Consider the following 24119-nt stretch of genomic DNA (forward strand, 5'->3'; position numbering starts at 1 on the left):
TTGGTGGCCAGTTCCAGAATTTCTTGTGTCCCCCGTACCCAGCAGGCAGATTGCAGGTTCTCATTAATTCCTAGAGTTTTCCGTGGTTGCTGGGGAGACAGCTCAGATCCTCATACTTGTGTGGCATGTACTTCCTGAGCCATTTCCCCAGTCCTGTAATCTTTTTTCCTAATTTAACGTTTTTGTTTGTTTGTGTGTACGGGTGCCCCCCCACTCTCAGCAAGGTGTCCTATGTAGAGACCAGAGGACAGCTTCGTGGAGCTGGTTCTCGCCTTCCACCTCTGTGTGGTTTCCAGGGAAGGAACTCAGGTCTCCAGGCTTGTTGGCAAGTAGGTACCTTGACCCACTCTGCTCTCCTAAAGCTTTAATGGGCGAAAGAATAGGGATCTAGATAGAATCCACAGTTGCTAAGGTAGAAGAAGTTGGAGGGGTGAGTAATGTTGCTAACTGTGGTGAGAGGCGCCGGTCCTGGAAACAGTGTACCTCTTGGTTTTCTGCTGTGAGTTAAATATGATTTAAATATGAGTCTTCATCTGTTACTTGAGGCTTCACTTCTTTTGTCTATGGAATCACCCTTGATGTCTTTACGCAGCCATATCCAGCAAGGAAAGTCTGTATGCTAGAATGAGTACTTTTCACATGCTAGAGAGGGGCATAAAGAAACAGGGGCTCCCTGGCAGAATCAAACACTCACAGTGAGGAGCAGGACTTGGGTTGAAGCCTGCCTCTGAGCAGGCTACTCACTGCCTGTTCTATTGGTCTACAGCTCTATTGTTGAAATATCATTGTGAAAGTCACTGAGAGAACATTGTCTAAATTTTTTTTTTAGAGAAATTTTCTCTTTATTCTGTGTAACTGTCTCTCCTGTTCTGTTCTGGGATGCTGAATCCTCAACTGATTAGAACTAAGTAAGCTTTCTCAGGAGAGAAGTTTGAATCAGTTTCTGACTCTATGTCAAAATGTTATTTTTTTCTTTTCTTTCTCTTCTTCCCTCCCTCCCTCCCTCCCTCCCTCTCTTCCTTCTTTCTTTTTTTCAAGACAGGGTTTCTCTGTGTAACAGCCCTACCTGTCCTGGAACTAGTTCTTGTAGATCAGCTTGACCTCGAACTCACAGAGATCTGCCTGCCTTTGCCTCCTGAGTTCTGGGATTAAAGGTGTGTGCCACCACCACTGAGCCTAAAGGGATATTCTTACTGCACCTCTTTCATAGAGTTGCTGTAAGAACTAAACACTTGGAGGGGCATCTAGAACAGTGTCTAGAACACCCCCCATCATGAACACGAGCTCTGATATTCAGTAGTATTCGTGTCCTGTGGGTTTTATTACCAAGAAGCTCCAGGTGTGCGGTGTTAGGTATCAGCTGAGAGAAGTGCAGCTGCCTATGTTAGAGACACCATTTGCAAGGGCCTGATACATTATTCACACTGATGTTGATAATGGGTAGGGGATAGGCAAGAAAGCAGGCAAATTCCACAGGCAGGCAGGTAGACTTTGGAAACCCGGCCTTGGCCACATTTGCATCTGTTCTAAAGAGAAGAAACCTTTTCATCCTCCTCAGAGAGCCTGCATCCTCACCTCTGGCTTCACTTCTACACTTAAGGCAATGTGGAGAGGCACACATATTGGAGAGACGTCTTAGACCAACCAGTAGCCCTTCACGAGACCCATCATGTCCATAGGAGAAATGAGCAGCAGAGGTCACACGGTTCTGGAATGTCAGACTGTTGATAGGACAGTCATCACTTTATTTATCACTTTAATTCTGCTGTGCCTGGTGGCAATGGTAGGCAACGGATCTATCATTATAGCCCTGGGCATGAAATGGTTGCTCCGGAGAACACTGTCAGCTCATAATAAGTTGCTGATCAGTCTAGCAGCTGGTCGCTTCTGTCTGCAATGGGTGGTGATAGGTAAGAATATTTATGTTTTCCTGAATCCAACAGCCTTCCCATACAACGTTGTAATTCAGCTCCTAAATATAATGTGGGACTTCCTGACTGCTGTAACCATCTGGTTCTGCTCCCTGCTAGGCTTCTTCTATTGTGTGAAGATTTCAACCTTAACCCACCCTCTCTTTGTCTGGCTAAAGTTCAGGGTGCCTGGGTGGGTACCATGGATGCTACTCAGTGCTGTGGGCATGTCGAGCTTAACTAGTATCCTGTGTTTCATAGGCAATTATCTGATCTATAAGGACTTTATAAAGAGTGGCCAGCAACCTTGGAATGTCACGGGGGATAGCTTAAGAGTCTCACTAGAGAAATTCTACTTCTTTTACGTAAAGATGATTATGTGGACCATCCCTACCGCTATCTTTAGCATTTTCATGGTTTTGCTCCTTGTATCTTTGATGAAACACACGAAGAAGACTCTCTTGACCTCCTCGGGACTTCGGGATGTGAGAGCACAGGCCCACGTGAAAGCTCTCCTTATCCTCCTCTCCTTCCTCATCCTTTTCATCTCCTGTTTTCTGACCCTGGTACTTAGTTCTGCCAGCAGCACCCCCTTTCAGGAATTCAGGTACTGGATGTGGCAGGTGGTGGTTCATCTGTGCACAGCGCTACACCCCATTGTCATACTCTTCAGCAACCCTGGGTTGAAGGTAGTGGTGAAGAGATGTTGCTGAAGATACGGGACAACTGGAGTGGTGGCTGATGATGTGCCACCCATGCACAATGGGACAGGGGACAGAAGGCACGAGAGCAGGGGACGTAGCTTCTCTATTATGTTATATCTGGTATTTACTCCCAGTTTAGTACACATACCGATCCATGAATAATCTCAGTGCAATAGGATTCGAGGTGGGCTCCAAGACCCTGAAAATGAACAGAGTCACTGACATGCATCATGTTATCTGTGGGGCTTGATGTCATCAAAGGACCAGAGAGTTTTGACATTCACTGTGATATCTCTCTTGGAGGTTAAGATTATCCCCTGGAACTGAGTGAAGAGACCCTCACACAACACATCATTCCAGTGCTGAGTAATACTGGAAAAGGTGCTTATAAAGTCTTTTTTTTCCCTTCTGGAGGCATCCTGTGAACCACTCTTCCCTTTTCACTGCTTCTCAGCAGTTTAGTTATTTGCCACAGAGATTTCTTTCCACCATCAGACACAAAACTAAGCCGTCCCTGCTCTAAATTCTCTAGACAGACCAGGGTGTACTTGGTGCTTGGGTACAGCAGTGGGTGCCATCTTAAATGTTTATATTCTCAGATGACCTTCTGAGATCCCTCTGAAAGCCCAGGGTCTTGGATCCGTTTATCATCAAAGTCCTCTGCAATGGTCTGATTTCTGAGTCTTTTCTGTAAATTTGAAGTTGTGACTCAGACTTACCTTCTCTTATGCTGATGGGCTGAAGCCTTTGATATGAACAAGATCATCTGTGTCGATGGGACGTAGGTTTAAGAACAGAAAGACTTTGGGTTTGATGAGGAACTGCAGTCTGCATTTCTGCTTCCCTACACTCAGTTATCCTTTGAGCTATTCAAACAGATGTCTCTCAACTTCTGGTCCCTTGAACATCTCTCAGACAGCTTAACTTTCTGTTTATGGCTGCTTCTCCCAGTTCCTCTGTGTTAGAAGAGAAATTCTTTTTGTATTATCCAGATTGACCTTTGTGCTCTTGGCCACATTTCTCTTGTCCTTCAACTAAGACATAAATGTCCTTTTACACAATGTTGCAACCATTCTCTTTTTATTACTCTTTTCTTCTGCAACAAATACTCCTCTGAAGTTTCTTTTCTGAGAAACAAAAACATTCCCTCCACTAATTTCCCCACCAAGGGACCAGTTGCCAACCAGCTCCTTGCTGAGCTTCCCTTTGCTCCTCCTTCCAAGCCATTGAAGTGTGCTTCTTTAAGGACACATATGATTGTCTACTCATTTTACCTTATCCTGACCCTCATTCTCCTATAGCTTTCGGTATCTACCTCTCTGTGATAGCAAATGGTTTCTTAAAAAACTGATTTTTTTTTTAAAAAAAGGTGTACGTAATCTTTGTAAAGGGTTAAAAAAAAGATTGCAAACATGGTTAGTTATGATCTATGTCCTTAATTGTCTAGAATCCAATCCAATCCCGCTCCTTCCTGTTCAGATACGGCCTCCAGGTGGGTAGTTACCAAACTCTAAACCTGTGTTTTCTCCCACTTGCTGAATATTATCACCTACCAGTACGTGAGCACTTCACACACAGCAAATTCAAGTTCCTTCTTCCTCCCTTCGGTGTTCTTTCCTTGTGTCCCTGCTAGCCCCTCCCATTGTCCTGGCACAGCATTGTTCTACCACTTAAAAGGGGGGTAAATTCAGACTTCTAAGTTTTCATTCTCCACTTGGTATCTAAACAAAACCAGCATCAGAACAGCACTGTGGGCAAGGTAATATGAACAGGGGAAATTCTACATTGTCCCACCCCTGGGTGAAGATATATAGGTGGTTAATGGTTACTAAGAGAAGGAGACTCAGTTATCTTCAGGGATGAACTTCGTATAGAATTTCGTATAGGTTGTCAAATCCAAGAGGTCATCCCTGAGCACAGCAGAACTGAAAGGATGTAGTAGGTTACACACACACACACACACACACACACACACACACACACACACACTCCTTTATTGTTTCTCTAACTCCCTAGCACCATATATATAATAAAATTGTCACCTTAAGTAATAGCTTATCAATGTTTGAAGATGCTAATAAATATTATCTTCAAGAAAATTTCTTTCATATGTATGTATACTCAAAGATTAATTTATTTTTATTTTATGTGGATGAGGGTTTTTTCAAATGTGTGTCTGTGAACCATGTGTGTATGCTGCCCGTGGAGACCAGAGGAGGGTGAGATCTTTTGAGAACTGGAGTTACAAACAATTTTGAGTTGCTATGTGGGTTCTGGGAAGCAAACCTGGGTCCTCTGCGAGGGCAGCAAGTGCTCTTAATATGAGATAGGGTCTCATGTAACTCAGTCAGGCAGGACCATTATGGAGCTGAGGATAATCTCCCGTCTTTACTTCCAAGTGCTGAATTGTTTCTATATTGGAAGATTGTTGGAAACACTGTTTGAAAAAAATAATATAATACATGGCTTTTTGATTGTTTTCGATATGTGTATTAATAATTATGTATGAATTGTCAGTGTATCTTAACACAACCAATAAAATATCGGTTCTGAAAGAAAACAGCCTAGCCTCAGGCATTTTATTGCAACACTGCTATACTAAGATGGCTACCATTACTATGCTAATCTCTGGAAGGCGAAACTCTGATCTATTTCAAGAATACATAAGCAGGTCTTGGTGTCTATCAGACCAAACACAGGCCTCTGAACATGACATTCAAATGCCTCTACAATTGGGTGTCATCTTCCAGGAGAATCCTATATTTCAGTGAACTAGGATTGTCATTGTGGTGAGTGAACCTGAAGCTGCTCCCTGCCACTGGGAAACGCTTCTCTGTCACATGTACCTGTTAGAATCCTAGTCAATGTTTTGTCTTTCTTCTTTGACTTTTAAAGATTGGCCCATCTGCCCCTTCCCCACTGAAGCCTTTCTGTATGATCCCCAAGCTTTGATCTTTCCCACTTTTGAGGATATGTAAGTTAGTATTCTCCAGTTGTGACCTGAATTCTACCTCGAGGTGCCATTATTTGTGAGCTGCGTACTTCCTAGGAGATATTAACTTTTAAAGGAATGGGTAACGTATGCTCTTCTCTACAATGTGTATAAGCACTTACTGCCTTAAATAGGTGGACCACGGCACCTGAAAGCCAACTAGGACACACATACATTTGCCTGTGTGAGCTGCCTGTGACTCAGTGAGTAGGTTTAAGCTATAACCCTTTCATTTAGTCAGAGGCTTACTTTCTAGAATCAAGTCTTTGTTTAATTTTCTATCTGAAGACTGTACCATGGAGGAATAAAAAATGGAGAGGAATAAAAAAATGTAGAGGTGAGAGTGCACATACCATTTTGTGATAACTGTTCATCCTTTTTTTGATACATTAGCGTGTTGCTAAGCAACTGTGCATCATCGGCTATTGGGTACTTCCTATCACATCTCATAAGAAGCCAGTTCTTGCCTTTGTTACTGACCCAGTCTTCCTCTCCAGGTTGCCCTACATACGCTTTTTCTTTGTTCCTTTCGGTTTTCACATCATTGGCTAAGAGAAGCCTAGAAACTGAATGACCTGTCCACAGGGACAAGTTCATTTGGAGCTTGAGCTCACCGCAAAAGATAAGAAGCAAAGTTTGCTGCATTTAAGAATACTTAATGATAATTTGTTATCATTACCTTTGTTCACATGCCAATTTCTGCATGTATTACAATGGAGACATTAGTAATGCTTATTTATTGAGTCTTTAGTTTGTATAAGGCACAGGGTTAGAATATTAACTTCTATGCTTGACTATGTATTTATTTATATGAATGCTTTACCTTAGTATATGTCAAGGCCAGAAGAAGGCACCAGATCTCCTGGAACTGGAGTTATAGACAATTGTGAGCTATCATGTGGGTGTTGAGAATGTAGCCCAGGTCCCCTTCAAGAATATCAAGCATGCTAAATCTCTGAGCCATCTCTCCAGTCCCTATATGCATGACTTCTAAATACCATAGCAAAATGGAAATTGCAACCTAGGTTTATTTATGATCTGATTAGTAAGTAGTAGAAATGGATTTAATGACTGCTATCATCCTTCAAACAGTGCGGGATGGGGCTGGGGCTCAGAGGTAGAGTTCTTGCCTGCCATGCACAAGGCCTTGAGTTCAAATTTTCAGCACTGTAAAAACAAAACAAAGATGAAGCAGTGTGGTGTAAGGGCGGCCACCACTATCAGTCAGTACATGCGTGAAAAGCTATGTATGGAAGGCAAAGCACTGTAAGCCCCAGGGAAAAGGATTACTTAGCTGTGCACTGGCACATTAGCATTCTAACCTGGAAGAAAAAGATGAGGCCACTGCATTATAATTTCCAAGTAGATGATATTTAATATGTTACCTACATCTTTTTTTTTTTTTTTTGGTTTTTTTTTTTTTTTTTTTTTTTTTGGTTTTTTTCAAGACAGAGTTTCTCTGTAGCTTTGGAGCCTGTCCTGGAACTTGATCTACATCTTAAAGCTCTGCTTATTTCTTATGAATGATGTAATTTGTTCCCTATATTTTATCCCGCAAAATACTAGCTCTAAATGTGGAGGAGTCGAATGCGACCTGTAATCCTCAGGAGGCTGAGGCAGCAGGATTACTGTTTGCTCAAGGTCAGCCTAGGCTACAGAGTGAGTTCCAGGTCAGCCTGGCTAGAGTGAGATACTGATTGTAAATAACAAACCAATAAATGAATAAGCAAATAAAGAAATGAATAATTTAAGTAAATTTTTTTTATACATTCCTTATCTTTTTGATGTTGTTATAAGGTCTGCATATATCCTTCAATTATCTTAAATAGAGAAACCCTGTTTGTTTTCTTTCTTTCTATCTTTCTTTCTGTCTTCCTTTCTGTATTTCTTTCTTTCTTTCTTTCTTTCTTTCTTGTTTATTTGGTGTTTTGAGACAGGGTTTCTCTGTGTAGCCCTGGCTATCCTAGAACTCACTTTACAGACCACACTGGCCTCGAACTCACAGAGACCCACCTGCCTCTGCCTCCTGAAGACTGGGATTAAAGGCATGTGCCACCATGGTCTGGTGAAATTCTGCTTTCTTAAACCGAAGACTAATAATAAAAGAATTTCAGGATAGTTATCAATACAGTTTTCTATATTAATACATCCTGAGAAAATTTGTGAGATCATCTCTAAACATCCTGGAACACCACTGAAAATGTTTTAACACTAATTTTTGATAAACACTCATAATACATTTAGTAATATAACATTCATATTATCTAAAAACTCCCAGCATATTTATTGAATTTAGAGGCAGTCTTACAAAGTTAAAAAAAAATTGGGAATGATCATGACGGCCACTGTTTTCATTTTAGTAAAAATTCCTAAGTTAGAGAAGGCAATTAGGTTAAAGGTAGCAGAAAGATAAGGGACATTTCTTTTATGTTATAAATATATAACAAAGTAACTTCATTTACTGGAGGGGGAGAGGGAAAGGCAGAGGTATTAAATCCACTACTGCATACTAGAATTGATCTTCTCTCATTCTTTTCCAGTAGCGATCATTGTCATACGATCCAGTACCCCAGAATCTCAGTGAATAGCTGCTTTATGTGTTTATTCTGGTGGCAGAGACATACAGACTTAATGACTGTCTATCCCAGTGTTTTTTTTTTTAAACTTTCTTTTTATTTATTTATTTTTTTGTGTTTTTCACATCATACCTCCCGATCCTACCCATCTCCAACCCCCCTAGGATAAAACAAAAATAAAATTCATGAGAAAAAAGGGGAATAAAAGGGTGCGGAGGGGGGAGGGAAAATCTTATCCCAGTGAGTCATGCAGTAAACCCCTTTATCCATGCATTTTTACGTGCAGGGATTCATCACACAGAATCATTGGTCTGGTTCAAGGCCTCTGGTCTCCTGCCATGGCCGCCGGACCCTCACTGGGACTCTTCCTGGACATCCCTTTGCTGCCCTGTGTCATGGAGATCCTGTAGCCCTGGGTCCACAGCGTCGATCCCACGCCCAAACCCCACCCCCGTGCTCTAGCAGATCACAGATGGGGTGGATGTTGGGGGTGGGCCAACACATAATCTTGATGCTGGCCCTGGGCATTTGCAGGGTTGGTCAGCCTGCCAATTCTCACAACTTCCGGCCTGCCTTTCCTGTGTCAGGGTCAACGCTACTGTGCTGCCTAGAAGTTCAGGGTCCATGTTGACCCTGAGTGCTGCAGCTGCTAAGGGGGAGGTTCAGCTTGCTCGTCTGTCACAGGCAATGAGGAGTGAGGGATAAGGGGAGCATCTATCCCTCATCCACACCACCACGGGACAGGTGATTAGAGGGAACCCCTCTCCTGTGTTCACAACTTCGGAAGCACGATAGAGATGCAGGACCTGCTCTCCTGAGTGCTGCAGCTGGTGGGAGGCAGGGACAGGTCTCCGGCTCTTAGGATATCAGGATCAGGTCTTTCATTTGCCTCCAGCGTTGAAGAGCAGGTGGGAGTGGGTGAGGGGATTGGGTTGAGAGGTTATCTCTTCCCAGTCTAAGCAGTTACAAGGCGTGAGTATGAGGACAGCTCTCCCAAGCTCACAACCTGGGAGCTGGCTCACCCACACCTCTGCCAACAAGGTTGGCTCTACTGTCCTGCCCAGGCGAGATGCAAAATCCACTTGAGAGAAAAAAAAATTAAAAAATATTTATTTATTTATTCAATGTATGTGAGTGTTTGGCCTGCATATATGTAAGTCTACCACATTCACGCCTGTTGTCTGAGACCTCAGAGGATCATCAAATTTCCTGAAGCAAAGATAATGATGCTTGGAAATCACCATGTAGGTATGGGGAACTGAAACCAGGTCCTCTTTACTGATAAGCTGTCTCTCCAGCCTAGAAAAAAAGTTTGTATGCTATATATGTATATATATGTGTATGTGTGTGTGTGTGTTTGTGTATTTATATCATATTACATTCAATGGTAACTTCAAAGGACCCAAGTCAACATTAAAATTGCTGTAGAACACAGGAGTAGTGGGTAGAGGGCCTACTGCCGAACCTGATGTCCCTCGTTTACTCTCCAGGATCCACACGGTGGAAGAAGAGAAGCGACTAATTCCTGCACTCTGTCTTCTGGCTTTCACATGTTGGCCCTTGACACTCATGTGTCCCCTCCACAAATAAAAATGTAACAAAAAGTTAAAAACTACCATAGAACAAAAAAATTTAGTAAGGTGTTGAGGGACACAGTAAACACACAGAAATAAGTTCTGATACACAAATAGTTACCAGCTAGAATACACAATGAAAGAAAGGATTGTTTTTGCTATAGCAAATACCTAGAAATAAAACTTACGTGAAATGCACACTATCTACAAGAAACAAAACTTAAAACACCCAGTAAAACAGGAACTCATGGAATCCTATGTTCTTGCTTCTATAAGAATATTTGACACTATAAGCATGCAAATTGTCCTCAGGAACTTGTGCATTTAACATAAGATGACAGAAATATCTAATTAAATCTATGTAAGAAATATGGACAAAGTCAAAGATTATTATGAAGTTGAATGGTGCCTAGAAGAAGACGATGAAACTAAACAGGCTCTCTCCTAACTTAAAAATAGAGTATAACCTCACAATTTAAAACTGTGCATGAATATCTACCCATAGACTGGACAGTCCAGGACAGCAAGTCTATATAATATAATACTTTAGTATAAATTCAGTGTAGCTGAAATGACAATTTCAAATCAGTGGAAAGCAAGATAGCTATCTGGAAAAAACAACAAAAACAAAACAAAACAAAAAAAAATGTTGCCACATCTCAAATCATAAACAGGATAAACTCCAAACATATCAGAGATTTCACTGTCAGAACCACCATGATTGCCACATGAAAATGGGAACACCTTAGAGTATGGCAAGCTTCTTAAGTTCATGAAAGAAATGATGGAGTCATTATAGTGATAATATCTGTACGGCAGAAATGTATAAGAATATTACAAAATATAAAGTTCGGAGAATCTCTCCCATCTGTATCATAAAAAACTTTAATCTTCAATATATAAACAAATACTAAAAATAAAAGGAAAATGAACAAAAATAAGAAAAAAACCCTTAAGAATCTGAGCATGAAATGAACAGAAAGGGAAAGAAACAAAAGAAATATATTTAAATATGATTTATAGTTGGGGAAATATACACTTTCTATTTATTTATTTATTTATAAAAGTTTCCACTTCCGCCACTCCTCCCAATACCCTCCCGCTCCCCCCACTCCTTCTCCTCCTCCCTCTCCAGTCCCAAGAGCAGTCAGGGTTTCCTGCCCTGTGGGAAGTCCAAGTTCCTCCTCCCTCCCTCCAGATCCAGGAAGGTGAGCATCCAAACAGACCAGGATCCCAAAAAGCCAGTACATGCAGACGAAACAAGTCCCAGTGCCATTGTCAATGGCTTCTCAGTCAGGCCCCATGTCAGCCACATTCAGAGAATCCGGTTTGATCACATGCTCGTTCAGTCCCAGTCCAGTTGTCCTTGGTGAGCTCTCATTCGATCAGTCCCCTGTATCAGTGGGTGAATGCACCCCTCGCGGTTCTGACTTCCTTTTTCATGTTCTCCCTCTTTCTGCTCCTCATTTGGACCTTGGGGGCTCCGTCCAATGCTCGAATGTGGGTCTCCGTCTCTATCTCCATCCATCGTCAGATGAAGGTTCCCTCTGGTTCTGCCTTCCTTCCTCACATTCTCCCTCCCTCTGCTTCTTATTTGGTCCTAGGGAGTTAAGTCCAGTATTCTAAAAATGTGTCTCTGTCTCTATCTCCATCCATCACCAGATGAAGGTTCTATGATGACATGCAAAATATTCATCAGTATGGTTATGGGCCAAGGCCAGTTCAGGCACCCTCTCCTCTGCTGCCCAGGGAACAATCTGGGGACCTCTCCTTGGGCCTGGGAACCCCTCCAGAATCAAGTCTCTTACAAAATCTAAAATGGCTCCCTTAGTTGAGATAGATACTTCTCTGCTCCCATAACCATCCTTCCTCCCTCCCCCCATCCCATTACCCCAAGTCATCCCCAGTCCTCCCCCTCTCCCCTCTCCCTCACCATCTCCCCTTACTTCCACCCCCCCACCACCCGTGCACCCAAGTTTGCCTGGCAATCTTGTCTACTTCTAATATCCAGGAGGATAACTATATGATTTTCTTCAGGTTCACCTTCTCATTTAGCTTCTCTAGGATCACGAATTATAGGCTCAAAGACCTTTAACTATGGCTAGAATCCACTTATGAGTGAGTACATACCATATTCCTCTTTTTGGGTATGGGTTACCTCACTAAGTAAAGCATTTTCTATTTCTATCCTTTTGCAAGCAAAATTCAAGATGTCATTGTTTTTTTACCGCTGAGTAAAACTCTAATGTGTATATGTTCCACACCTTTTTAAATCATTCTTCTATTGAGGGGCACCTAGGTTGCTTCCATGTTCTGGCTATTACAAATAGTGCAGCTATGAACATAGTTGAACAAATACTTTTGTAGTATGATAGGGCATCTCTTGGGTATATTTCCAAGAGTGGAATTGCTGGGTCCTGAGGGGAAATATATACTTAAGAAGACTGTAGTCCTATCACTTAATAGGTACCCATGTGTCAAACTTTCTAAACATTCACCAAATATTCTGTTGCTAAGTTGTCAAGGAAACATTGCACTCCGTACATTGCTGATGAGAGTATAAATTGGTACAATACATACAGAGGGTAATTTGGCAATATAAAATTGCACCCTTTGATTCCGCAATCCTCCTTGAGAGTCTGGTGTGGAGCACGCCTCTTCAATGGGTTGCAGTTTGTACCTCGCCCTCTTAGACCTGCTGCGACTCGAATCAGCAACGAAAGGGGTGGAGCCTGGCTGTGAGCAGGCCTGCCAGTGTTTTGTAAGGAGCCCATTGCAGGATCTGCAGAGAAAGCGTGGTCTGCTATACAGCATTGGCAGGAGGAGCTGTCTCCGGTGCCTAGGAAGGCCTGGCAGAACTTAGAGGTCTATATTGCTGTCTTTATTGGAATATACCCATGTGCCTCCACCTCTTTTTCTGGGTCCTGCTGTGCCCAGATTGGTATTCTAAGTTTTTCAGAGAATTAACATTTCACCACATCTCAGTCACTCACTGTGTGGACTTTTGCTTTGTTTCTCAGAAATTTCAGGCTTTACAATCACATGTGAAAAGAGATGATGATGATGATGATGATGATGATGATGATGATGATTTAATGTGACAGACACAGGGGCTTTCTGGCCCTTTACCTGGATCTTGGGTTGGACTTTCCAATCCTACACTCATTGTTTTCTTTTTGCCACATTCTCTAGCACAGTCACAGCCTTGCCATCTGGGAGCTGTCTACCCAGAGGGCACAAGAATGCAGACGTGCTAGCTTTGAGGTGACTGGGAGGGGACGTGTAGGCTGCTTCCCTTAACATGGGGGAATGTACCCTAAAGAAATGGCCATTGCGCACTATCTCCAGCAAATAAAATACTCGGGATTCAGGAAGTTTTTGAGAATGATTTTTGCTGGCAGTATTTCCAAGAGACCCACTCTGAGAATCTACGCTTCCCATCCACATAGGTTTAGAGTTTGTGGGCTTGGAAGTCTTGCTTCGCAGGCTCAAGGACACAACCAAAAAGTGACACAAGGGTCCTAAAACTTCTATGGCGTCCATCTAGTTATGTTCAGTTCCTGGCCTCAGAAGGTCAGGCAGCAAGGGGAAAGTTTCCTTTTGATATGAATATTTGACTGTGATTATCATGTGAAAAAGGAGCTTTGAGGATTATGTGCCACATTCTTGGGATCATTGAGCTAACCCCTGGGACTTTTGAAGCTGTATCTTGTAGCACGAATTCTAATTGGTTTTATAATAAAAACCCGGAGTCAGATGTAGGGATTCAGGCTGGAAGATCAGAGAAGCAGAGCGGCCAACTACTAGAGAATTTTTACCTCTACCAATGCTCAGACCGAAGGGGTGAGCCTGTCTCTATGAATCCTCAGATTGAATGTTGTTTCTACGAAACTTCAGACTGCATGCTCAGACTGAATCCTCAGACTGCATCCGAGCTCCTGTCTCCTCCTGCCTTAAATTCCTCTGTCCAACCAACCATATCTCTCCTGTCCTCACCTCCCTAGTACTTGGGTTAAAGGCATGTGATGAGTTCTGTTTCTCTTTTAGACAGGCGCAATCTCGTGTAGCCTAGGGTGGAGTTGAACTCACTAAGATCTGTCTGCCTCTGTCTCCTGAGTGCTGGGAGTAAAGGTATGTGCCACCGCTGCCTGGCTTCTATGGCTAGCTAGTGCCTTAGCTCTGCATTCTGATCTTCAGGCAAGCTTTATTTGTTAGCTTACAAACAAAATATCACAACAGTATCTACTGTACCTGGGCAAGTACAATTGACGTTGCTTATAAGAGACTAGAAATAAAATCTTGACCCTCTAAAAGATGAAGAACTGAGAATGGTTTATATTGACATCTAACTTCAGAGTGGAAGATACCCCATAGTTGGCTTTATTAAAACTCTTTGCAAGTTTCTCCATAAGTTTCAACCAACCCGAGTCATGCAGAAGCTGTGAGGAAGTGGAGTGAACCCATTGAGGGTGTCAGGCAAAACTGGATGGTTTAAGGGGTAGGCTACCCTTCAAGCACCCTCTCCTTTTCCCAGCTCTCTGTACAAAACGCTGGGCTCATCACTACCATCACCTCACTGCTGAGGTGATTTGCTTTTGGTTTGTTGGAACTGCTTTACCTAGGGGCTTTTCCCGCAACCTTCCTCGTGAGGATCTGTGGTAAAGGCTGTCTGGTGTAGGATGAAGACAGTACAGTTTCCATACTTTTGCGTGAGACAGGCTTTGTTGTTCAGTCTGTAGCAAACAGGATCAGAGAGAAAGGATACTGACTGTGTAATCGCCTTGTGTATTGTGTAGGCGTCCATTGCTCTCTCCCATGTTTTATACGTTTTTGTGGGTTCCAATTGAAAGTAACTCCTCTAAATATCAGTTGCTCGAATGTCTCCACCTCAGTCTTAGAAATGGAGCAGAGTCATGTAGCTTCCTTGAGGAATGTCTCTCTGATCTACACAAGCATACCTGTTCTTTACGTATGCATGTGATTGTCCGTTTCAAGCCTGTATCAAAACCGAACTCTTGCTATCCTGCGAGTCTCGTTCTAACACACTGACTCACTGCTTTCTGTTTGCTGACTTTGTGTCTGTATGCGGCATCTTCATCTTCCAGTTGCTTTGGTCAACATCTTTGGCAGTCAATGTCTGAAGCTCAGCAACTGGGCGGCCACGTCATTTGACGTAGAGCTAAGACCTGTGTAGATGACTTGCTTCTGGGTTGTGATTTCATAGGAGGCGATGTGGCTCCTTTCTTCTATTGGACGTCAGATTGGGGGCACAAAGGTTTGGAATCTGAAGGGACCGAATTGCAGCTGTCCCGCTTTTCAGGAGAATCTGTAATTCTGCTGTTCGGCGCCACCTCCACGGCTCTGGTCTGCTGCAAGCCACTGTTAGCGAAGGGCTGTATTATTACAATTGTCTCCACTAGTTCTGCAGCTTCCGCTGTCCTTTTACCTTTAGTCTGTTTTCAGGACAGCAGTCAGTGGGCTCCACTAGGAATACAAACTATCGTGTAGCAGCGCTTTCGTAACTCTGTTTGCTTTCCACCTGGAGAGTGGAGCTCAGGTCTGAGGGTGAGAGGAAATGCTTCAAATCTGACGTCATCGGCGTGCGTCCAATGCTCGTCTCAGCTTTGGAAGAGAACAACAAGTTGAAGTTTTTCCTTGGCAGTGCCATGCCTGCGTACAATGTCTCATTAATACCCAACCCAAATCCTTCTCAAATCCCTCTTGTCTGTTTGGCTTCCTTAATGGTCCTTGAGGGCTTCAGGCATCTTTCTCTGATCCTTGCTCTTGGTAACTGGACTTCTCTAGAGAGTGTCCAGGTTCACTCCTTTACTTCTCCCAGGCCTTTCCCTTGCTGTTCATATAAACCACAGACCGGAATACTGCCTATCCTGCTTTTTCCTGCAGTTACTAATATCTAATGTATTTATTTTTATCGTCTACAGCTTAGTTCTTTCACTACAATACAAGCTCCAAAAGCTCGGAGATTTGTGCCTATCCCGTCCCCTACTGGCACATGGTAGGCACTCAATATATATTATTTGAGTGCATTTATTAATATTATAGTAAATGAGACTAATTTTATTCACACAAAATTTTTCTTCCTACATCAGTGAGAATGACCATTGGTAGCTGGATCATCAGCTGACATTATCTTTTGTTTCTTTTTTCTTTTTCTTTGGTTTTTCAAGACAGGGTTTCTTTGTGTAACAGCCCTAGCTGTCCTGGAACTAGCTCTGTGGACCAGGCTGACCTCAAACTCACAGAGATCCACCAGTCTCTGCCTCCCGAGTGCTGGGATTAAAGGCGTGCACCGCCACTACCTGGCCACATTATCTTATATATTCAGAAACATGAGTGATTTTTGGTGGTTCCTTGATAAACGCCTACAGAGATGAACATCATTACATTTCTTTCATTTCTTTCAAAATAAAGTTTGATTATTCTATGTGTTTTTCACATCTTGATCCCATTCATTCCCTGTCAGAGGAATGACACCCAGCAACCCCCCCTCCCCGACACCAAATAAAACAAAATTAGAGAGAACAAAAGGGAAAAAATAAAACGAGAAAAATAATTTTAGAAAGAGGAAGGAATTCACAATCTCGCCGTGGAAGCAGCAAGCAGTGCAACCCAAGTCATGCCGCATACCTCTTGGTCCATACATCTCTACTTGCAACCAAGTAGATTGGTTCATTGCAAAGAGTCATTGATCTGGTTCGAGGCCCCCGGCCTCCACTACGTGTTCGTTGTTCGACCCCAGCTAGGACTCTTTCTGGACCCCTGTCTGGCGCCCTGTGTGGAGATGCCTGTGCAATTCCTGCCGCACTGGGTCTGTGGGGTCAGGTCCCTTCACGTGCTCCAGCGATTATAGATTGGGTGGATGTTGGGGCCGAGCAAGTCAGAGCCCTGGGTCAGGGCCTGGGCAGCTGTAGGGTCAGTTTACCAGATGGGAAACAGGGACCGCTGTTGCGCGGTCACGATTTCGGGACTGGCTCACCCACATCTCCGCTAACAGGTGTGCCGCCCTGGCAGGGTGCAGGGCTTGCTCTCCCGAGTGATGCAGCTGGTGGGGATCAGGGATAGTGTCTCATTTTTGTGACTACGGAGCCAGCTCTCCCACCTGTTCCAGGCATTGGTGGGCGGGGGCAGTGAGAGAGGGGCAGGCTTCCTTCTCCCATCCATGCTGCTGTAAGACAGAAACGGGAGCAGCTCTCCCAGGCTCACATCTCCCGGCCTGGCTCACCCACACCTGTGCTAACAGGGTTGGCTCTATTGTGCCATGCTGGCGAGGTGCAGCGCCTGCTCTCCCGAGAGTTGCAGCTGCTGGGGGTCAGGGACAGCGCTCCTGCTCTTATGACCCACGGCCAGCTCTTCCACTTACCCCAGCTGTTGATGGAGGGCTGGCAAAGGTAGCTCCTCCGCATCCATGCCACCACAGAACAGATGGGTAATGGGGACAGCTCTCCCAAGCTCACAATTTTGAGGTTGACTCACCCATACCTGCACCAGCAGGGTGGGCTCTACTGTGCTGCCCTGGTGAGGAGCAGAGCTTGCTCTCCTGAGTGTTGCAGCTGCTGGGGGTCAGGGACAGCGCTCCTGCTCTTATGACCACAGGACCATCTCTTCCATTTGCGTCTGGAATTGATGGGGTGGGGGAGGTGTTGGTTTTGTGAGACAAAATTTCTCTATATAACAGCACAGCCCTGGCTGTCTTGGCACTCACTTTGTAGACCAGGCTGGCTTTGAACTTTTACAGATCTGCCTGCTTCTGCCTCCCAACTAGTGGGATTAAAAGCATTTACCACCATTGCCTGGCTCCTCTAACTTTTTAACAAGAATTTATTAGGGCTTGGGAAAAGCTCAGCTGATAAAGTACTTGTGTGTGTGCAATCCTTAGCACTGCATAAACATTGTGGCTCAATGTGTCTGTAACTCTCACACTCAGGAGGTATGTGCAGAGGCAGGGGGTCCAGAAGTTCAAGATTACCCTGGACTTTATAGTAAGTTTGAGGTGGTGATGAGACATGCGAGACCCTTTCAAAAATCCCAGTCAAATTAATTTTAAAAGAATGTATCAAACATATAGACATGGTGATCTAGACATACATCTGTCTACTGAGAGCAGGGTGGAAGCAGGGTGCAAACACTCAAGAAATTTCCATGCTGTATGGAATGGGTTTTTTGCTTCCTGTATGTAAGAACTAGATAGAGGAATGCAAGACAACAAAGAACTAAAGTGATCATCAGTCAAGTTCTAATAGCATTTAGCACTCAGAGAACTCTAAAATAAAAATTATTCGGGTACAGCCATTGCCTGGCATGATCTATTTATAGCACATTGCTGCAAATTTTGTTTGTTCAGATACTGTATATCGGAAAATTTCCACCCACTTCTAATGACATTTTACCTGATTTGACATTTCCTATGGCCAGTGTAGTGTTTTCTGCCTTAGTGCTAATGGTTTGCCTCACTGGCTCCTCTTGTTTGAATCACTCAGATGAAAATGGGCATTCTGTAGATGTAGAAAGTCATACGAACAGTCCCTAAGTGGGAGGGGAGCTAAACATTTGAGGTCAGAGCAGAAGTGTGAGAAAGAGAGTGAGCAGGGTGTGTCTTCTGCGACTTCTCCTGAGGTTAGCTTCTGTTACAGGACTTGTAATGAAGCACCGTTTTAATGGTCTGGGTGACAGGTCTTAGTGTCAGGTGAAAGATTTGACAGTGGGTTCTAGCAGTGAGTGGTCTGAATGCATTTGGAACTTCAGTAAGCTGAGCTGACTGTCATAACTTTCAACTACAAATGAGACTTATTCTGTTTGAGAATGACGGAATCAACTCTGAGGATGCAAGGATTGTGATTGGAGGGCCAATTATTTCTGAGTTTAATCAATTTTTATTTCTCATCTTGTGAAGGAAATGAGTCTAGAAGTGATTGAATAAACTAGTTATGATGAAATATTGACACGGCACTGCTAATCACTATTTTGCATATGGTGATGATTTAAAAAATGCGAAATTACTTCTGTGACAAAAGATTATTGTACCTTTTGCATCAGAGCAAAAGTGTGTGTGTGTGTGTGCATGCGTATGTGTGTGTGTGTGTATGTGTGTGTGTGTGTGTATGTGTACATGTTGTTGTGTGTGGTACATATTTACATGTGCAAGTAGAAGCCAAAGACTGATGGTTAGTGTCTCTCTCTCTACTGTCCACTTTATACTGAGGTAGAATCTCTCATTTGAACACGGAGATGACTGATTCATGTAGCTTAAGTGTCCAGCTTGCTCTGCGGGTCCCCTCTCTCCCCTTCCCCAGTGGTAGGATTGCAGGAAGGTCCGCACCTGTCTGGCATTTATGCGAGTACAGGGATTTGAACTTTGGTCCTCACACTTGCATGGCAAGTACTCTACCTACTGAGGCATGTTGCCCACTCACATGAAGGAGAGATAGATTTCTGTCTCTAGGGATAAATGGTTTAGAACTAAAATTTCAGCTTAATGGCTCTCTGCTCTGCCAACACACTCTTGGGGTCTTATGATTGAGTCACTACTAAAGGCAGGTTCCATCCGTTCCTGATGCAGAAAGACCACACTATGTGCTACATCGTGACACAGTGGACTAGGAATATAATGAAGATCTCACAAAATAATGAAACTAAAAAGACCTTGCGGCTCACAGAGTTACTCAGGAGTTTGTGGAGATGGTGGTGCAATCGCATCTTGTGTACTGCTTGTCATCCAGAAGTTCAACAGCATAATTACATAGCCACGTAACACTTCATAGTGAAAATCAGTGAGTATGCTGCTGCGTTACGGGTTTACCATGCTGTATGTTTTACTGCTACTTTAGAATACACTACTTTATATAAACTGAAACCCTACAGTAAGATAATATTCACATTCTACCAGCAGCAGCCCCACACATCTTCATTCGCCACACTTCCTGATTGCATCATTTGGCTCTGGGGTGTGACCGCCTGCTCCGTGCAGGTTCGGGTGAGCGTACTTTGGGAGGTGCAATCCGGATGAAACTGCTGAGTGACTCACTTCTCCGAAAATGTCTCTGTTGTTAAGCAATGCATGACTGTACTGTCCCTAATGGTGGGAAGGTTCAAAGGGGGAAGAAAAATAGGCAGTCTTAAAATGTATGGTTAGAAGGAAGGAATCTGGATTCCTAGCCACTCTGTAGTATATTTAAAAATTCTACAAGAAACTGGGGGCGGGGGAAGAGCTGACTTTTTCAAGTTAGACTCAGTGCCATGTATGTAGGTGAACTGTAACATTCTTTTATGGTCACGGCATTTTACTAATCTATTATTGTTATCATTTTAACTGTTCTCTAAAAGTAATCCTCAACCTTCAAAACTGAGACTAGATTTCAGGGCCTCAACAGAAAAGATTGTAATATATATATATTTGATTTTTTGTCAGAAACTCCTACTGTGCAAGCCATGCTGACCTCTGTTGTGGGAATTCCTTCAACCGGTAGGTACCACTAGGGCAAGGTCTGAGGTACTATAAGCACAGACAAATAGTGTGATCGCTGTCTTGGTTGCTGGTTAGAGTTTGGTTTGCAGCTTCTAGCACCCACAGAGGACCGAGGCTCTTTAATTTTATTGTGAGTTTTTTCCAAATAACTAAATACTTATTATCTTTTATTCCAGGCTCGTGTGGACCTCCTTAATTACACCTACATTTTGGAACCCAGTGTGGAGCTCGAACCCATGACCCTGAGATTAAGAGTCTCATGCTCCACTGACTGAGTTAGTCAGGCTCTTGTGGACCTCCTTAATTACTCCTAAAAGCCTCAAACTTGGGATGTGCCTGTCTCTACTTCCTGAGTACTACAGTATTGCAGGCAATCACTATGACATCGTTATTTTCAGTATTACAGGTAATCACTATGACTTCGTTATTTTTCTTCTCATGTTTTTAAATAGTCTTGCTCTTCATTTATTCATTTGAATTCTACAACTCATTCATTTTGTATATATGTACGGAAGTCACAAAGATGCACACGTGGAGGTCAGAGGACAACTTTCAAGAGGCAGTTCTCTCCTCCTATCTCATGGGTCTTAGGGACCAGACTCAGGTCCTCAAGCTTGGCAGCAACTGTTTTAACCTACTGAACTCCTTATATTGGCTCCTTATATTTTTCTTTGTGAGACAGGGTCTTGATGTGTAGCCCAGGTTGGCTTCCAACTCCTGATCCTCCTGTCTCAATTTCCAAAGAATAACACCTTTGTATCTGAGTCACATGCCCAGGTACCCCAGCAATGTGTGTTGAAAACCAAAAAGATGGAAATGCAGATATTGCCCAGCAAAATGAGAGAGTCTCTGCTTTAGTGATCATAGCCTGTATCAGAGGATTTACCAATCCAGTTTCCTTAGATTGCTAAATATGGAAAGCATCTGCTCCGTAAGATGTGCTCACAAATGAAGATTATCTTTAAAAGGAAAAGTAGCTACCCTTCAGTCACAGGACAGGTATTCTTCTGTGCCGCTATGTGGGAGTTGAAGGAAACTGTGTTTGGCCATTGGAGGATGATGTGTTGTTTGTAAGATCCAGAGCCACATCTGTAGCGTGTGTTCAGATGAGTCAGATTTTATGCTGTTTTCAGCAAACGTTTCTTGTGAAAATCCCTTTGAGAAAAAGAAGTAGAATGATAAAATATACTTTGTAAGGAAGGAACAAGAATCACAGTTAATTGAAGTATTTGTAGGCATTGGTAGGATAGTTATCTATCTATCCATCCATCCATGTATGTGTGTATGTATGTATGTATGTGTCTGTCTGTCTGTTTGTCTATTTATCTATCTACCATCTATCTATAAGTTTTTATCAAACTTTTTTTAACTGAAGCAGTAAAAGAGGGAGGCATGATAGGGCACCCAGGATGTAAGGAATACAGAGTCCTTCACATGTAGGGAGCAGCTTGGATGCTGATTTGTAGAGCACCACTTCAAGATTCTGAAAAGTTTCCAAGGCAGTATGTACCATGCACATGCTCCTGAGCCCTGATTTCCTCTGGAGAGTACCTATGGGGTAGCTTTGGTTCTAGCACATTAAAGGGATCCTAAAGTCACTGAGTTTGGGGCAGATGGTCCCTGACCTGACATCAATAGCATTCATTCTTGGGTAAAAGTGATCGAAACCTTGAGATGTTTTCCTTACTTCCCTATTCACATTTGTTTGCTTATTTTAAATGTTGAACTCCAACTTTTGTTTAATGTCTTCTGTAAAGCATGCAATCTGGAAAGTCCGCTGGTTTCCCAGTGAAAACACTGCTCCTGGTATCTTCTCCCCATCCTGGGTCAGCCCTGGAGCCACTGTTTTTGACCCATACTGTTAGTCCCTATTGCTTTTGTCTTTGTTTTTGATACTGTTATCCCTCAAGGAGTCCCCTTATTTCCCCTCTGTGTTTTCCTGATCACCTTGGCAGCAAAACAACCAGTCATGACCCAACCCTGAGAAGTAAAGTTGCAAAACCTCCAACATGTTTTCTCACTTTAGTTTTGTTTTAAAATTTGTGAAGGCTCCTATGAACTCAGGGAATCTTGTGGGGTCGGGACCACAGAATTCTTAATAGGAGAGTTAGGGTCATTGATCACAGTCAGAGGTCCTTTTAATCTCTCATTTCGAAAGCACAAAGAGAGTCAACCACTTGGGTGTCCTACATCCAGCTCCTTCACAGGCTTTCTGGTCCCACTTACAAAGAAGCAGAGATTTGCCAAGAGGCAGAGTTGCTCAGAGGTGCACAGAGAGATGAGAAGCAAACCATGTGACCAAGAAGCAGATCTCAGAGACTGAGTGACACACTGACTTGCCATTAAGACTCAAGTTCAAGTGGTAATTCCTCCTCTTCCGTATGTGACAACTTCCAGAAAGGCGTTGCCTTTCAGATTCCATATTCATGGAGAGAAGTGGAGGTTGCCATCCTCAGATTTTGGTGGATGTAGTGCTGGTGATTGGTAGTGGCCACACGTGTCTATAGGGAAGGGCAGAGTAGATGTGCCGAGAGCTTTTGTCGGGCCAATTAGTCAAAGCAGAGGATTGGCAGAAACACAAAAGTAATTAAGTATTCAAAAGATTAATATACACTCTTTTAAAATGGTGGAACCTTTGCTCCTGTTATCAGGTCAGCCCTGCTCCACCCATTCATTAATCCTCTTCCGCCCTGCGAGACTAGTCCATTCTTCCTGTCATAGGATCTTACATGTTAAGGTTAATAAGGAGATAGAGGCTCTTAATCTTTGTGAAATACATTAGGCTTATTTTATTCCTATTATGAGAAAATATGTAACCCTGAGTAATTTATAAACAACAGACATTTATTTTACTGCCACTCTGGAGATTGGGAAGTCTGAGATCAGAGACTGAGCTTCTATCTGGGGAGACCTTAATTTATTGGTAACTCTTTTACTTCATGTCTTCTTCATAACATGGAAGACATCAGAGCAGAAAAATGACCAAAGGGCAGAAGGTAGCATGTTCCCTTCAAACGCATTCGTAAGGACGCTCATCCCGACCCCATGCTCCCTTCAAACTCATTATGAGGATGCTCATCCCGTCCCCGTGCTCCCTTCAAACTCATTATGAGGATGCTCATCCCGTCCCCGTGCTCCCTTCAAACTCATTATGAGGATGCTCATCCCGTCCCCGTGCTCCCTTCAAACTCATTCATAAGGATGCTCATCCCGTTCCCGTGCTCCCTTCAAACTCATTCATAAGGATGCTCATCCTGTCCCCATGCTCCCTTCAAACTCATTATGAGGATGCTCATCCCGTCCCCGTGCTCCCTTCAAACTCATTCATAAGGACACACATCCCGTCCGCAGGGCATAGTAAGTTCCTCAAAGTCCCCACTTATCAATGCTATAATATTAGTAATGAAATTTAACGTGAACTTAGGGTGACAAACGAAGTTCATAGCCATACCACCCATCATCTAGCAATTTAAAAGCATGGATGTCCTTTTTTGATAATAAGATCATTGCAGAAAGCTTGGAATATTGAGTGTTACAAACAAAATTAAGAATCTCTATGGATCCCTTGGGATAATTGCAGTTAGCACCCACTACCCTCTCTAGATGCTGCTTCACACCTGAACTGTGCCATGTGTGTGCTACAAAAACATACAGTTCCAACATATCAGACATATTAACATAATTTTACAAAGTTAGAAAAATACATTTACATTATTTTTCAACATGCTGTTACTTTCTTTTTTGTCTGCAGTGACAGCCACAGGAAGCCCCTTCTGTGACTATGAAAAGAGAGTTTGAAATATAAAAACAAGTGAGATGCATAAAAATATCAAACAATGAATAACAAGCAAAGAATTCTTTCCATTCCACAAGAGAAATC

The 24119-nt window shown here is 43.0% G+C and overlaps 1 protein-coding gene across 1 annotated transcript; it reads left to right on the forward strand.

Annotated features, from left to right (window-relative positions):
* Positions 1–1008: 1008 nt before the first annotated feature.
* Positions 1009–5086, forward strand: Tas2r60 (taste 2 receptor member 60). The gene has a single exon (XM_085683688.2). It carries the CDS (start codon positions 1670–1672, stop codon positions 2621–2623), a length of 954 nt encoding a protein of 317 aa, XP_085539814.2. The 5' UTR covers positions 1009–1669; the 3' UTR covers positions 2624–5086.
* The last annotated feature ends 19033 nt before the right edge of the window (positions 5087–24119 follow it).

Source organism: Myodes glareolus, chromosome 25 (genome assembly GCF_982192425.1).
Source record: "Myodes glareolus chromosome 25, mMyoGla1.1, whole genome shotgun sequence".
In the NCBI taxonomy this organism is placed as follows: domain Eukaryota; kingdom Metazoa; phylum Chordata; class Mammalia; order Rodentia; family Cricetidae; genus Myodes; species Myodes glareolus.